The sequence below is a fragment of the Haliotis asinina genome, chromosome 2, assembly GCF_037392515.1.
Source record: "Haliotis asinina isolate JCU_RB_2024 chromosome 2, JCU_Hal_asi_v2, whole genome shotgun sequence".
Lineage (NCBI taxonomy): Eukaryota > Metazoa > Mollusca > Gastropoda > Lepetellida > Haliotidae > Haliotis > Haliotis asinina.
The window spans coordinates 45,864,396-45,880,177 of record NC_090281.1 but is presented as its reverse complement, the minus strand read 5'-3'; the positions used below and the strand labels follow the sequence as shown (position 1 = coordinate 45,880,177).

The 15,782-nt window shown below is 41.0% G+C and overlaps 1 protein-coding gene across 1 annotated transcript; it reads left to right on the top strand.

Annotated features, from left to right (window-relative positions):
• Positions 1-1,311: 1,311 nt before the first annotated feature.
• Positions 1,312-14,144, top strand: LOC137272576 (uncharacterized). The gene is made up of 17 exons (XM_067804964.1): positions 1,312-1,460; positions 2,695-3,011; positions 4,128-4,282; positions 4,626-4,872; positions 5,242-5,347; positions 5,862-5,958; positions 6,245-6,340; positions 6,721-6,771; positions 7,743-7,827; positions 8,327-8,386; positions 9,865-10,041; positions 10,450-10,591; positions 10,992-11,100; positions 12,081-12,153; positions 12,799-12,945; positions 13,200-13,339; positions 13,823-14,144. The coding sequence occupies exons 1-17, from the start codon at positions 1,412-1,414 to the stop codon at positions 14,052-14,054; spliced, it is 2,283 nt and encodes a 760-aa protein (XP_067661065.1). The 5' UTR covers positions 1,312-1,411; the 3' UTR covers positions 14,055-14,144.
• The last annotated feature ends 1,638 nt before the right edge of the window (positions 14,145-15,782 follow it).

Here is a 15,782-nt window from a genome sequence, read left to right as displayed (position 1 = left end):
TCGTGGAATGTCGCATGACTAGTCAGCTTCAGCTGAATGTACTGGCCTAAATTATCGTTGGTAGTAGAAATGAGATGTTCATATTGCCTTGTATGGTTTAAGAGAATCACAGATGTAGTTAAAATGATATAGAGAAGATATTTAACCCGAACTTAAACCGTCACCAAACTGTTCATCATTTGTTTTTCTAGTACCGTGTGTCTTACCGTAGCGGGGGCTGACACGTCAAATGAACAGCGCGTCAGTTAGCCCTGTGCGAGGATTCTTAATTTAGGTCACAGACACCCTCGTTTGTTTTCTGCCATAGATTGATCGAAATTAGGCTTAGAAATTATTAAATACGGCATCTTAGAGAGGAGCGTCCTCGTGCTTTAACTATAATAGTTCATGGCGAAAGTGTGCTTTATTACACCATAGGTGGTGGTAGAACGAACTGTATTTCTTAAGTACTGCACGGTGCTTGGTGTTTTGACGTTTCCTGCCTCGTGCAGTATCATAGAAATGCCCACATCTCTTTCTTGTGCATTTTTGGGAAGCTGGCGATTGGCGTCACAGGGATGAACAGCCTCCCTTGGCAGCAAATCGTGAAGATGAAATGTGACCTCTGAAACTTCCTTTTCGTTTGAGGCCTGTCGTCCGCTTCATGTTGCATCTGCAGTGCTGCGCCTGTGCCGTGGGTATTTCCTACTTCCGGAAGTAATGCTAGATGGCAGTTTTTACTTAATCCGGCATGATTCCATTGATAAACGTTAAGTAGGACCAAGCTCTTCATTACACAGTCTGTTATGGCCTGGCATCTTTGGCATGTCTCCAGGCATGGCTTAGAAGATCTTTATCCACAGATCTTCAGAACAGTATAACAGTAACGGAAACAGAATAGAATATATAATTTATTGCTTATAAAATTATTCGTCACGTTCTTATGAAACAATAAAATGCAGAATAGGCCTTTTCAACAAAATTGTTAAATACGTGTTACATTATAATTTGCTACAAACACTTCAATATAAATTTCTTTTATGCAAACAGAAGGCAGTCTTTGATCTCAGAGATGACTCCAAGTAATCATACATACAATTTTGGCAGGCATTTCAGAAAGATATGGATCTCGACCGTCAACATATTTGACGCGAGCAATAAGTACAGTTCGCACACGTATCAGTTGCAATCACACAACAAAGTGCACTCAGAATTACCAACGCTTTCGAATGTGTGACAAGTTACCTATTTTCAGTATAGTAGTAAATATTTTTTAAATTTCACTTCTCAGGCATGTTTGTATGGATTATCAGTATCAGAATGCAGATAAGCATGCCATACGTATTTGGTGGCGATAAGAAACTGGAGATAATACTAAGGCGTGAGGAGAATATCTGATCTTGTTCCACTATTGTTGCCATCATAGGCGGAGATGGCTGTCAGTTTCCTTCTCGCGATCCTGGTCCTTGTGTCTGCTGCAGGTCAGTGTGTTATTGTCATTGTTTGATAAACACTTTCTGTTGTATGTATCTACATATGAAGAGAATGAAATGATATAAGATGAGACTCATTAGATCAGTAGGTCTGTGTCTTAAAATCTGTTTTTTTTACTCTTTTAAACATTGTTGAAATTTATGATATTACTCATACATTCAAAGAAATTACTTTCCTTTAGAAAAGACCATACCTGACTGACTACTGATGTCTAATTGATGAAAGTAACAATATCAGTCTGTATAATAGCCATCATGTGTAAATCGATTAATGAGTGACAATGTTTCTAAGAGTAAATTAGGCGTGAAGTGATGTGTGGTTTATGGTGAGAACTCATATTGACCAACTTAAAGGAAATGTTAAATATGCAAAGCAGCATGAAATAATTAAGACAGAAATACAGGCAGAGTAAACAACGTTTCATAGCTCGTGTTATGTTTGTTATGAATAACGACTAAAATATACAGCAACAAGCTGACCCCACATGCGTTATATCCATCAGTTCTTGTAAGCGTTTTTAGGTATTTTGTAATTAGTATTTTTGGTCAAGAGTCACGAGTCATGCCAATTCTATTTAGAGAATGCCAAACTGGAATGTGTTGTTATCTAAGTCTTCGTCTCACCTAGATTCCAATCCTGGGCTTTGGTAATCAGCCGGCAAATTAAAGTTACAACATACTAAGCAATGCGCATATCCAAAGGCCAGTTAATTGTATACCTGAAAAAGATCTAGTCAAAATAGGGAACTATATCGAAGAAACATCTTTTCTGTAACGGATTCGTAAATGATTCAGTTCTTCCACATGCCCTCAGTAAACCGTTATACTAAGGCTTTGCACAAATGCGACAACTTCTAACCAAGAGTTGCATGGCGCTCGTTGAAATGTACCTCAATGGAATCTCAGAAAGAAATAACCGTGGGTCGAGACGAAACTCCACCAAATTAATTCTTCATTCAAACATTATGAAAATAAGAGCCCATAACTAATGTGAAACGGAATTTAGGAAACAGTTATAGTACATATGCCAGCACACAGAGATAGCCATCTAACCCACGCAGCCTCCTACACAAAATGAAAATCTAGTAGTCTGGATAACGTACTTTGTGTATCCCTGTCACAGGTATCAGATGGGTGTCTGATTCTGAAAAAGCGTGTTCGTATCCCGGAATCTCAGTAATATCTGGAAGTTCTATTCATAATTGTTACTTCACGTGTACAGGTGTCACAAGGAGTGATAGTTATACCATCACCGTCTATACCAGCGGTTATTATTCGATCAGTGTCGATGGAGATGTCTGGCTCAATAGCGCCCCGACTTTCTTCCGCGCCAACAATAAGGTCTACAGCACCGCCGATGGCACCTTGAAGCTTCTGGAGACCACAGGAACATCTGGATCTGACTTCATCGGCAAATGGCAGTCCACCAACTTCCTCTACCAAGCCGACGCATACCGCTTCCTAGCCAGCATCTACCTCTACACGCCAGACCCAAGTGTCTTCTCAAACCCACCTGATCAGTTTGTCATCTTCAAACAGGTTTTACTTTCTTCTCACGGGTTTTACATACAAACATTTTCTGCATCAAACATGCACATTGCAGAAGCTTTAGCGTTACCCTGTACAAAGTCCCTCTAATTGCATATACACAGATATCTTCAATAAGCACCCTTTCTGTATTTTTGCAATAGTATGTGTTTAAAAATGTATATAAAACTTCTCGTGGTGACCAAGATGGAAAAGCTGAGTATTTCTGACCCGCCCTTTCACTCACAACAAAAATGACTTGAATCCATGTTGATTTTGTGATGATACCAGACACACACGCACGCACACACACACACACACACACACACACACACACACACACACACACACACACACACACACACACACACACACACACACACACACACACACACACTGATGTTAACACAAAACCATGTTTGTACAAGTATCACCTTGGAATGTTTTCTGTTTAATTTACTGGTGAATGTGAACATACAAAATGTCTATGGACTGTTTTTAATGATTGACCAACGTCAACGCCGTCTGTAACATCCAAGAGCAGTTCAAATATCGTTAAATATGAACACCTATATTACGTTGGGTGTTGTTTAATGGATATTTACCATTCAAGATATACGTGTCCAATACGACTATGCTGTACAGTGTTTCATTCATATCAGTGAGTGTGTGAGTTTAGTTTTACGCCGCTTTTTAGCAATATTCCAGCAATATCAAGGCAGGGGACACCAGAAAATGGGCTTCACACATTGTACCCATGTGGGGAATCGAACCCGGGTCTTCGGCGTGACGAGCGAATGTTTAAACCATTAGGCTACCCCACCGTCCCCTCACATCAGTGATGGCCGGATGGCGTTCATGGCTGAAACATGTCTTAGTATCCCAAATGCATATATCGATGATAGTGAAGTTGATCACTGGATTTTTTACAGAACGCCACAAAAGTGCTTGAATATTACGACTTTAAACAAACAAGCATGCAAACAAACAAATGACCATAACAGTGGCACAGTCCTGACAACCAATGTGTTATCGAAAGGAACATTATTATCTCCAAACTTCTCTGGATGGATCATTCATAAAACACACGAACGTCAGGTATATGAGTTTTCGCTTTGCTCTCAATAGACGTACCTGAACGCAACGAACGGAACGATGGCAAAGAAAAACGATGACGTCATAGCCGGCTTTCCCGGTTTCGTTGTGGAGAATACGCCAGTATCCCGTGGCTTCCTGTCGTACGGTGGTGGTCAGTTTGGATATGGCCAAAAAGCATTTGGAGAGTATGTACAGTGATGCGGAGTGAATGAGTGATGACATTGGGGCATTGGGGCATTGGTCATTGTTTATTCTTATAAATAATCATAATGATAGTAATATTCATAACATTTGTCAGACTGCTTTTGGTGTGGTAAATATATGAGTTTGGACAAGCATGGACTATGGATTATATACTTATATATTATGCACCTGAAGAAATCACTTATACAGAAATCATGTGTGTGTGCGTGTGTGTGTGTTTGTGTATATGTAAATATACATTTGTATGTGCGTATATATGTAAAATATGTGCATGTTTTCTGCTTTGTCCATCTAAGCTATTACTGTAGAATAGTTCACTTTCAGATTTTTGCCTCCTCTTAACATTTCCGACGGTATCACAAGTGGCCCTTTCTGTATATTCGACCGGAACAAGACAGCCAACACTTTCATCCTGTCTCCTGCCAGTTCTTTCATGTCCGCCAATCTCATGTACCAGAAAAACGGCGCTTTAGCCAACATGTACTGGGGAACCATGGGTGGCGTTACCAACGTCCCAGCCAACTTTGAAACCAGCACCATCCTCTTCTTCAGCAACCAAGGCATCAACAAGGTGCTGTATATAAGATTGCTCTCGCCTATTTGATGAGACTATATTGACCGGTCTATAAACAGTGCGAAGTGAAGGAATACAAAAGGTTAACACACAGGGCTTCATAAATATGTCTATTTATGATATCTGTCTTAATCCGAAACAGCAGTGACAGAACGTATTCTAAAAGTTATCAAAATTATTTTATTTTATTATGCAAAAATATATTTCATTACGTAATGATAATATCAGTATTACATATAATATTTTTTTCATTATCAAACGTATACATAGACTGGCTTTACAGTTTTATGTTTATACTTATATTTAAATATTTATTTAATTGAAATTGACATTAATTAGGTTAAATTTTAATCATTACAATTTCAGGGATTTGTCAGCTGGGGGCAGGTCCTGCAAAAAATGTACAGAAGAGACGATAGTTTTGTCAAGTCAGACTTCACCAACAACTATTTGGGGTACTACACAGACAACGGTAAGGGACTGCAAGAAATGGCAACCCCTTCTCGACTCCAGTTTGCAAAATTGTTCTGTGGTGTTACATGCTGATACCACGTCAGGGGTAGTGGGGCAGCCCAGTGGATAAAGCCCCGCCTCTCGTCGAAGGCCCGTGTTCGATCCCCACATAGGTTCAGTGTGTGAAGTCCAGTTCTGGTGAGCTCCGCCGTGATATTGCTAGAATATTGCTAAAAGTGGCGTAAAACTAACCATTACACAAATAACAATCGCCGGAAAATCAACGAGTGCCGGTTCAACTCTCACCAACCAGCGGCTTATTATGTGGGAAACCGAATCTTCAGAGTGACGAGTGAATCCTTCAACCAGAAGCCTACCCAACCTCTCCTAATCCCCTGCATGACGTGTGTGTGTGTGTGTGTGTGTGTGTGTGTGTGTGCGCGCGCGCGCTTGTTTTTCCTCATAGGACCCCACTCCAACGAATACCTGATATACATCAAGCAGCGATCAAACATTGCACTCACTATTTGCAGGTGCATATTACTATTACCATACGGAACCCCAGAAGAATTACGAAGACACCATAATCGACATTGTTACCGCTATCAATGACACAGGAATACCCTTCAGGTAGGTGGACATTTACACATCTTTCCAGAGGCACACTAGCTTCAAGTGCCACAGTTCGATGTGCGCATGACGTTTTGGTTTTGTTTGGTAACAGGATCCGCTTGTCGTGGGTACGTCTTCTAGTTTCGATGTGTTTATGATTCGTGGTCTGTACGCAACATATACGTGGGTCTAACACTCTTTGCTCGGGGATCTGACTCACCTTAACATAAATGAAATATTTTTCAAAGCAACCCGCTGTCTGACAGCAGAATGAAACCCAACTCACTCACGAACTCTGTTTCAGATACTTGCAGTTCGACTCATGGTGGTACTACAAAGGTGCAGGAAATGGCGTCAAGACATGGGAGGCTACCCCACAAGTATTTCCAAACGGCATGCTGTAAGTAACAGGAGCGATAGCCCTCGGGCTTAGAGAACGTACACAAACATCGACGATAAATCAACCCATGTCCCATGTGTATGCATATATGTGAATACACCACAAAGTCGTACTTTAAGAAGACCATATGGTTGTCCCTTCGCATCCTTTCTATAGTCACCTATTTTCGGCTGTGTGGAATCTTGCATAACTCGAAGTATTTAAGAAGGTCACTTCAGCTTCGCCACAACGGTATCGAACCCATGATTGTATGGAAATAAAGGCTTCGTACCCTCGCATAATTCCTTTATTCATCTATTTTCGGTTGTGCAAAATACATTTTAACTCGACACACGTTTGGTTGACTGTATCTGAATGTATTTGCTGTATGTACTTACTAGGTGGCTCTACAACAAAACAGGATTGCCAGTTACAGCACACAACAGATACTGGCAAGTATTTCACTAGTTTCCCTATCGAGTAATTATAATCATAAATCGACGGGCAAAAGAAAGGCTACCAAATCGAAATCACTGATAGTACGAAATGACAATCCACCATTGTGGAAAAAGGAAAGAAATTTTAATAGCAGGCGTATGGGCATGTGCATTGTCCATACCTATGTTCTTAAACTTCATTTGCCTTTTTACAATGGTGGTCTGTCTTTAGAATAAAGGTGATTCGAGTTTGTATAGTTTCTTTTGTCATTCAGCAATATTTGTCAATAATAGAATTTGGACCAGACAATCAAGTGAACAAGTCATGAAAAAGAACAAGTTTGCTTTTCAGACTCATTTAAATTTGTCTCACAATTACGATTTTCACGTGGCATTTTTCATTATGAAAAGCCCTAAAATGTTATCTCCTTAATATTAGTGTGCCTCATGTTTACTCCTGTGGTCGTGTATGTACAGGAAGATATTTTACGACACCAAGAGAACAAAGATAATGCGACGTTTAAACAGGGTTTCACAGGGAATGAATATCATGTGCATTTGTCTTTCAGATGTATCTTAGTAAATACTCTGTAACTGCGTAAACAACATATAAATGTTATACCCACAATATGCGAGAGCCCCTAAAACATTTTAAGACATATAAGTATTTCAAGAAGTATCAAATGTCGTGATGTCGTGGAGAATGTTATATTTCAATCAACTGTGAATGATTCCATTTTATTTATAATTGTATATGTATTTAGCATGTTTATCGTATCATAAGACGATGGCTCATAAAGAATGAATGAATAAGAAAAAATGATAAACTTCACAGTACATGCTCTTAATCACATCTGGGTCGGTTCAACTCTCCACATGGATAGAATGTGTTTTCCTCGCTGTGATATTGCGGAAATATTGATGAAAGCGGCGTAAAACTAAAATCACCTGCTAACTACTTGTATATCAGCTATGTGCAATTGCAGGGCAAGCGACACAACGTACGCTAAACAGAATGGTGGTCAATATTCTTTCATCATTGATAAGACAAAAGCCCTTCCAACGGAACAGGTAATTTGAAAATATACCTGTTCATAATGTTCCTCTTTTATGGTGTCAACTCGTGAAGACCTGATCTTCAGTAATCCATGATTGTTGTAAGAGGCGACTAACAGGATCGGGTTGCCAGGTTTGATTGACGCATATCTTCGGTTCCCATTTACGTAGAACGATGATCATGCTGTTGATCACTGGATTGTCTGGTCCAGACTCGATTGTCTACAGATCGCCGCCATGTAGCTGGAATCTTGCTGAGTGTGGCGTAAAGCTAAACTCACTCATGTATGTATGTATGTATGTATGTATGTATGTATGTATGTATGTATGTATGTGTGTGTGTGTGTGTGTGTGTGTGTGTGTGTGTGTGTGTGTGTGTGTGTGTGTGTATGTGTGTGTGTATGTATGTATGTATGTCTTGCATACATAAGACACTTATCGTGTTTGCTTACAGATGTGTTATAGGTTTGACTTGTTTCCTTTTGGTTTATAGGTTTATGGTTTCTACTTTCAGATATTCTGGGACGACCTCTTCGCAAATGCTCGAAAATGGGGCTTAATGACATATGAACAGGTAGGCTCAACAGTAACTGATTGTTTCATATAGGGAGATCTAGAGTGTTGGCCAACAATTGCTTCAAAAGAAATACACCGAATAAATCGATTTGTCACTAATACATCGAAAGGTTGTGGGGTAGCCAAATGGTTTTAAGCGTCCGCTCGTCAGGGCTTCGATTCTTCGCATGGGAACAATTTGTGAAACCTATTTCTGGTGTTTCCCGATGCAATGTTGTTACTAAAATATTGCTACAATCGGCGTAAAACCATACTTAATCCACCGCTCCACCACATCCCGAAGGTCAGTGTTTTGCATCACAAAATAGCGGCAAAGATAATATGTATAGTTACCTTGGCGCTAATTTGTGACTGAAAGGGCGAACACGCATTGGTCATCTTCAATGAGTAAGAGAAAGGGTATCTATATTATTTAAACCTCGGTGTTGTATCTTCGTGGTGGAAAAATAAATAAATATACCGAAAGGAGATGGGTCTGGCACAAGATGAATCACACTCACAGGCACATGCATGTATTCGCTGCACAATAACAGTAATTTTAAACGCAATGTGGAACCTTACCTCGCTTTGCATCACCTACCATCGACTCACCTCACCTAACTCAGCTGAAATCACCTATCTCTACTCACCTTACCTCACCTAATCAACCTCACCTACCCTACCCTCGTGTCAACTACTATCATCTCATCCCAAATAACATACTCGCTACTTAACTCACCTACCTCACCCTCATGTCAAGTACTATCATCCCATCTCAACTAACATACTCACCTACTTAACTCACCTACACTACCCTCATGTCAAGTACTATCATCTCATCTCAACTAACATACTCACCTACTTAACTCACCTACACTACCCTCATGTCAAGTTCTATCATCTCATCTCAACTAACATACTCACCTACTTAACTCACCTACCCTACCCTCATGTCAAGCACTATCATCTCATCTCAACTAACATACTCACCTACTTAACTCACCTACACTACCCTCATGTCAAGTACTATCATCTCATCTCAACTAACATACTCACCTACTTAACTCACCTACCCTACCCTCATGTGAAGCACTATCATCTCATCTCAACTAACATACTCACCTACTTAACTCACCTACCCTACCCTCATGTCAAGCACTATCATCTCATCTCAACTAACATACTCACCTACTTAACTCACCTACCCTACCCTCATGTCAAGTACTATCATCTCATCTCAACTAACATACTCACCTACTTAACTCACCTACCCTACCCTCATGTCAAGCACTATCATCTCATCTCAACTAACATACTCACCTACTTAACTCACCTTCCCTACCCTCATGTCAAGCACTATCATCTCATCTCAACTAACATACTCACCTACTTAACTCACCTACCCTACCCTCATGTCAAGCACTATCATCTCATCTCACTTACCATCACCTCACGTAGCCTCATCAGAAACTCAAGGCATTTCTGTAATAACTTCAGGACTGGCTTCAAGGTGAGTTTGGCGGAGTTGGTGCTCTCACTGAGGATGTACACATGGCAGAGACGTGGCTCAATCAGATGGGACGTGGAGCTGCCAAAAATGGTTTGACAATACAGTACTGCATGTCTGTCTGTAGACACGCACTGCATGCGATCTCCATCCCTGTCGTAACACAGGTAGGACAACCAAACATGCTGACTCATCACGTTTTCTTGCATGAAAATATAAAACATACTTCTCCCCCGTAACACAGGTAGGAGTATAAAACATTTACTCTTGAGAAAATGCAAGCTTCACTCAAACCCTCTCGCAACACAGGCAGGACGACGAAACATGCTGACTCATCACTTTCTCTTGTATGAACATATAACGCATACTTCTCCCTCGTAACATAAATACTTATCAGATGGTGGTTAAACAACGAGGAGAGTTCTGTGGATATACAGTTTCTTTAATATTAATATGAGACGTTAATACGTTTCCGTGTAGGTACTAACGTCGTCATCAAGCAAGTGATAAAGGTGTTTGTAACTAACGGCCTGACGGGATGCCGACTGTACTACATGCATTGATTTGTTTCGTAGGTAAGAGCGAGCACAGACTATCATCCTGGACGCGACCAGTGGCGGATAGGAGTCACGTCCATGTTGGCGTATGCCATCGGCATAGCACCCTTCAAAGATAACTTCTGGACTACGACTGTTCAACCGCATGGAAAACATTCAAGTAAAGCATTCACTTATGTGAACATACCACGTATCCTTATAATTCTTTTAATGCCGCAGGTATTCTTGTTTAACATTATTCGTCAGCTGTCAGGGCCTGCCTGAGGGACTACTTAGAGGGTTCAAGATCGATGGCTAAATCTGGCGCGGTTCTGTTTCAGGTGGAAATGATGAGTACACATGATCAGTGTCAGCTTCATTGTCGATAAATTAGGTTTCTTTTGTGCGTGCATTTGCGTAAAGTGTGCATGTCCGTGTGCGTGTGCGTGTGCGTGTGCGTGTGCGTGTGCGTGTGCGTGTGCGTGTGCATGAATTTGTGGTATGTCATGTTTGTTTTCGGGAATGAATCTGCAAGGTATCAGAATCAGAAGGTATCTATCAGAATATGTTTTTCAACACAGACATAACAGAGCCATATCCGGAGTTGAACGCACTGGTGGCCACTCTCAGCACAGGACCTGTCGGACCAAGTGATATGATCGGCAAATTCAACAAGACGATTATAATGAGGTAAGAAGAGTTGGAAGATATATGTTAATGAGATCATGCAGTTTGATCATTCAGTGATATCGTTTTGGAATTCACATCGACAAATTTAGAAAAAAAGTTTAATGTTACGAGAACAATCTGCAAGCAGCCTGCCAAACGTTAACATTAAATGATATGAATTTATATAACTATATTATGAACAATGACTATGACAATAACAGCTTTGGGCAGTTTTACAACTTTTCAAGTGTATTTGGAAGGTATTATGATATGTTCTTGGCACATACAGGACCGATCAATGACGACTTGGACACCTATACCGCATTCATTCCACCCGACCTTGTTGGAGAATCTTGGAAATGGGATTCCATATCTGAGGAAGGGTAGCAACATGTTCGATTTGTGACAAATCACATGATACAGTGTCGACGAGCAAGGAAACGTGATTCGTCAGTTTTGCTGTCCCGAGCAACTGATCTCTCCATCACTACTGTCAGGGGTGCCCTGTCGTCCCTGTTGCTCCTGTCTATAATTGCAAGAGTTGCATGTGCCAATGAGGTGTTGCCTCTGTTCTATGGGATCATACCGACCGCGAGGGTCACTGGATGGAAGAAGTGTGGTTCGAATCCATTTGTCGAGGCGAAAGGGTGTCACGATTGGACTGTCAAAGCGAGGACGACGTTCTCTGACGTGGTTGTTTTGGCCACGTCGCCTTAAGTGCTATATGGTGTTTTTTTTTCACTTAGACATGACGACGTGAAATCCGAAAATGACGACATGCACACTCGGAAATGAACTGTCTAGGTCCAGCGACAGAGCATTCTCTTGTTACTTGTTTTACATTTTGAGAGAAACGAAGAAAAGGAACACATGAAAATTCCAGTGTATAAATATAATGGAACCATGAAGTGGTATTGCCTTAGTTGTTTCCCTTAGTATTTGTTGTTGACACGTTCCACATATTTTGTCTCTTGTTGGTAAATGGTCTCACTGATTTGCAGAAGTGTGAATTCGGACGGACTGATCCTGAAACCATCTAGACCCGCCACAGCTATAGACAACATGATCAGAAGGGTGAGCACTCTTTCCTGGACACGTTAGCTGTTAGCTGAAATGTCCCGATCACAGATGGTCCTGCTTTTCATATATTTTCCACATACACTTTGATAGCAAAGTCATGTGGCAACACTATCTCTTCCATTTCTATGTCACAATATTGTATGTTTACAGGCATGTTTCCAATGACAGCACGTAACACATTCGCTCGCACAGAGACCACCACCAACAACACCAACACCAACACCAACACCCCAACCCACCCCATCGCATTTAGTGAACTATGAGCATAAAATTCAAATGATATTTATTTTTACATATATTGTCAAATTACTTGAACGTTGAAATGTACATCTGAATCTCATTTCCTCAAAGTTACGTATAACAGTTTGGTAAGTGATCTTCATAAATAGTACTTTGTCGGAAACTATCTGACATCATGTCCTTAAGCATATGAATTTGTTTTGAAGATATGATTGTCTCATGATTGGGCTCTGAGCATGTTTCATATTTTGGTAAGCACCAGGGGCATGAACAATACCATTTTTATGCGGCAAACAATGACATTCTTTTATTTTGTAACGGAGTATACCCTTATTTAACACATTTTTAAAAATCCCATTTATAATGGACCTTATCGATTATTCTACCGTACGTCTTCAGCTGGCATGGGACGATTTTGATGGTCCAGATGGTGAAGTGTGGTCAACATATTCTGACTTTGGTGGCGACAACAAATACGGCATCGTGCTTGCTGCAGATCTTCAAGGAAGCTATAACATGACACCGTGCATGGCTGGGTTCCAAGAGGTAGGTTGTTTCTTGTTTAACGCATGATTCATGATTCATGATTCATGTGTCAACCAAATAATTGAGCCTGACCACCCACTCCTCTCAGGCTGAAACACATATCGTATCCCGGTATTGTTACTATGTGCTCGTGTTCTGATGTTGTTGACCACTGGCATGAGGAAAACTGTGAAAAAATAAACTTACTCAATCACCCATTTCACACTGACATTGTCAGACATTGGAAATACATCAAACAAACTGTGTATTTCTAGTTCCCCCAGTCTGTGGTGTTCTCTGCCAAAGAACCCAGCAAGGTGCAGCTACTGACAGACCCCCAGCCTCTCCTGCTTAGTGGTTGCACAAAGGTGGACTTCTGTCTGTACTATGTCTCACCCGTTACAACATATGGAGGGTGAGGATCAAGCCAAAAATCTTTTACTGACTGTAAACCTTTGTGATTGGGTACACTGAATGTTTGGAAGGAGGATCACAGTGAGGTATATCACCTGTATCAGGTACACGGTTGTAAATGTTTTTAATTAACGGTTTTAACAGTGATCAAGTTAGACTGTCATATAGAACCTTTAACAAATATTCAAGAAAGCCCATGTAAGTCTAGATTTTGGCAACTCTAGATTTCCACAGTTTCAGGACGTCCCCGGTCTCCTAGTCTATGATCCTGGCGTTTCGAAGTCATGAGGCACCAGACGAGTCGTCTCCCTTCCCAATGCAGGATCCGCACTTTGTCAGTTCCCACATCAGATTCAGTATTTTCAGCCTTGATATTTCCCAAATATTTCACCAAAGCGACATCACTGAAATATTGTCCCTCGGTCACTCAGTCCCTCAGTCACTCAATCCTTCATTCCAGTGCACGTTTTTTTCCTATTTTCAGTCACCAGGTCATCATTCAAGGAGAACTTGACAAGTGGGTGCCAATGTCTCCACAGAGAGTTGTCGACATCAACTTTGACAGTGACATCCTAGTCCGTGTTACAGGAGGAGCAAATGAAATTGTCAATTTTTGGTTCAACATCGACGGAGTGTCAAAAAGTCTCCAGTGTAACCTGGGAGACTCAGGCTATGCTACTATCAGTTACAAAGCCTGGGGCTGCATATATGGATAGAATACAAAACAAAATACCTCAATTAATATTAGGACGTAACTTGTAGCAATAAATAGATCGCCATAGAAATAGATGGTGTCATGTACGATATAATTATGTTGGTTGGACTTGATCTTGAACTGTTCCTTGTAAGAGGCAGTTAATGAGATCGGGAGGTCAGGCTTGCGGACACATGTCGTCATACAGGTGACCACTGGATTGTATGGCCACGACTCGATTAGTTTCAGATCGCCACCAAATAGCTGGAATGATGACGAGTACAGCGTTTAACGACAACAAACAAGCAAACAAGCCACGCAGGTCATCATGTCCCAGTTTCGTATATCAATGGTCAAGGTGTTGATGACTGGAGTGTCTGGTCGGGACTCGATTATGTGTATCGTTAAACAACCAACAACAAATATAACCAAGGTTTGGCTGGAGACGAAAAATATGTATCGGAGACATACAGTTTAGGAATTAGTCAAACACCTGTAAGGATTGTAGAGTTGTAGATTATGTAGTCGGAGATTATTTTATCTCTGGACACGATAATTTATTTTTTTGAGTTTAAGATGAGCATGTTGATCCAAAACAAGTAAGTCTAAAGGACGAGTTCGCGAGAATGTCACTTACAGTATTACATGGAAAAGACAACCACACCCTACCTCACTGAAACCAAATGAGGGACAGAACTATCCTTTATAAGGTAGGGAAAACGCAAATGGCAAAATATTGGCATCAATCACGAAGATAAAGGTATGAAAGGTGAGAAACACACTTACCTAACGGTATTACCACACTTTGACTGAGAGACACGTTAAAATATTTTTCAGGGCGGTACCTTGCCTTACACCACTAGGGTGTGTTATGTCCATTGTTCTGGCAGGTTGATTTTCTGTGTATCAACCTTCTATCTGCACGTGCAGAGGTTGATATGATGTTAACAACCGGGTATATTATTTGGCAGCTGGACTGGCCAACCTGGGGTAGATAAGTGACACCTCGGCTTCGCCTCGGTCATTGACTTATCTCCCCACGGAATTTTGGACATCGGTAATTTTCAAATATTGTTTCTCGGCTTCGCCTGGAAACAATATTTGAAAATTACCTCTATAAAAGTATCAAAAGGGTGTGAATACAGCGATTCCGTCCAGGTGCCAATCTAAAATAATAACATGAACAAGGATGTGTGGATTTATTTCATTGTGAAATTTACAACACAGTTGTCCATGTAAATCTGGTGCCTGGTTTGGGCTGCCGACAGTGTGACGGTGGAGCTAGAGGTTGCAGAGGTGGCCTTGCCATGTTCCTGGTCTGGCCATGATGCGGTCTCCGTTGACGCGCCAGTATCTCCCAGCTGTTCGTCATTCAGTATGGCGTTTACTATGGCTTTCTGGTCCTCACTGGTTCTGGTGTAACTGCGCACACCTGTTTGAAAGAAAACTGGATCAAATTGGTAATGTAGCATATGTAGTGAAGCTCAACAATGGGACTTTAGTTTGAAAGAAACGAACTTTCACCACTTAAATGATTGCTTTAGTGAAAAAATAATACACACCTGTAACGCTCCTGTGTCCAGTTCGTTCCATTATCAATGGTTCGCTAACCCCAGCCTGGTACAGACGGGTTGCCGTGGTAACCCTAAGTGAGTGGTTCGTCTTGTAGCCCTGCACACCAGCCTTCCGACACATTTCAGGGACAATCTTCTGTAGCGTGTTGTGACCCAGTGGCTGTCGGCTGTACCTG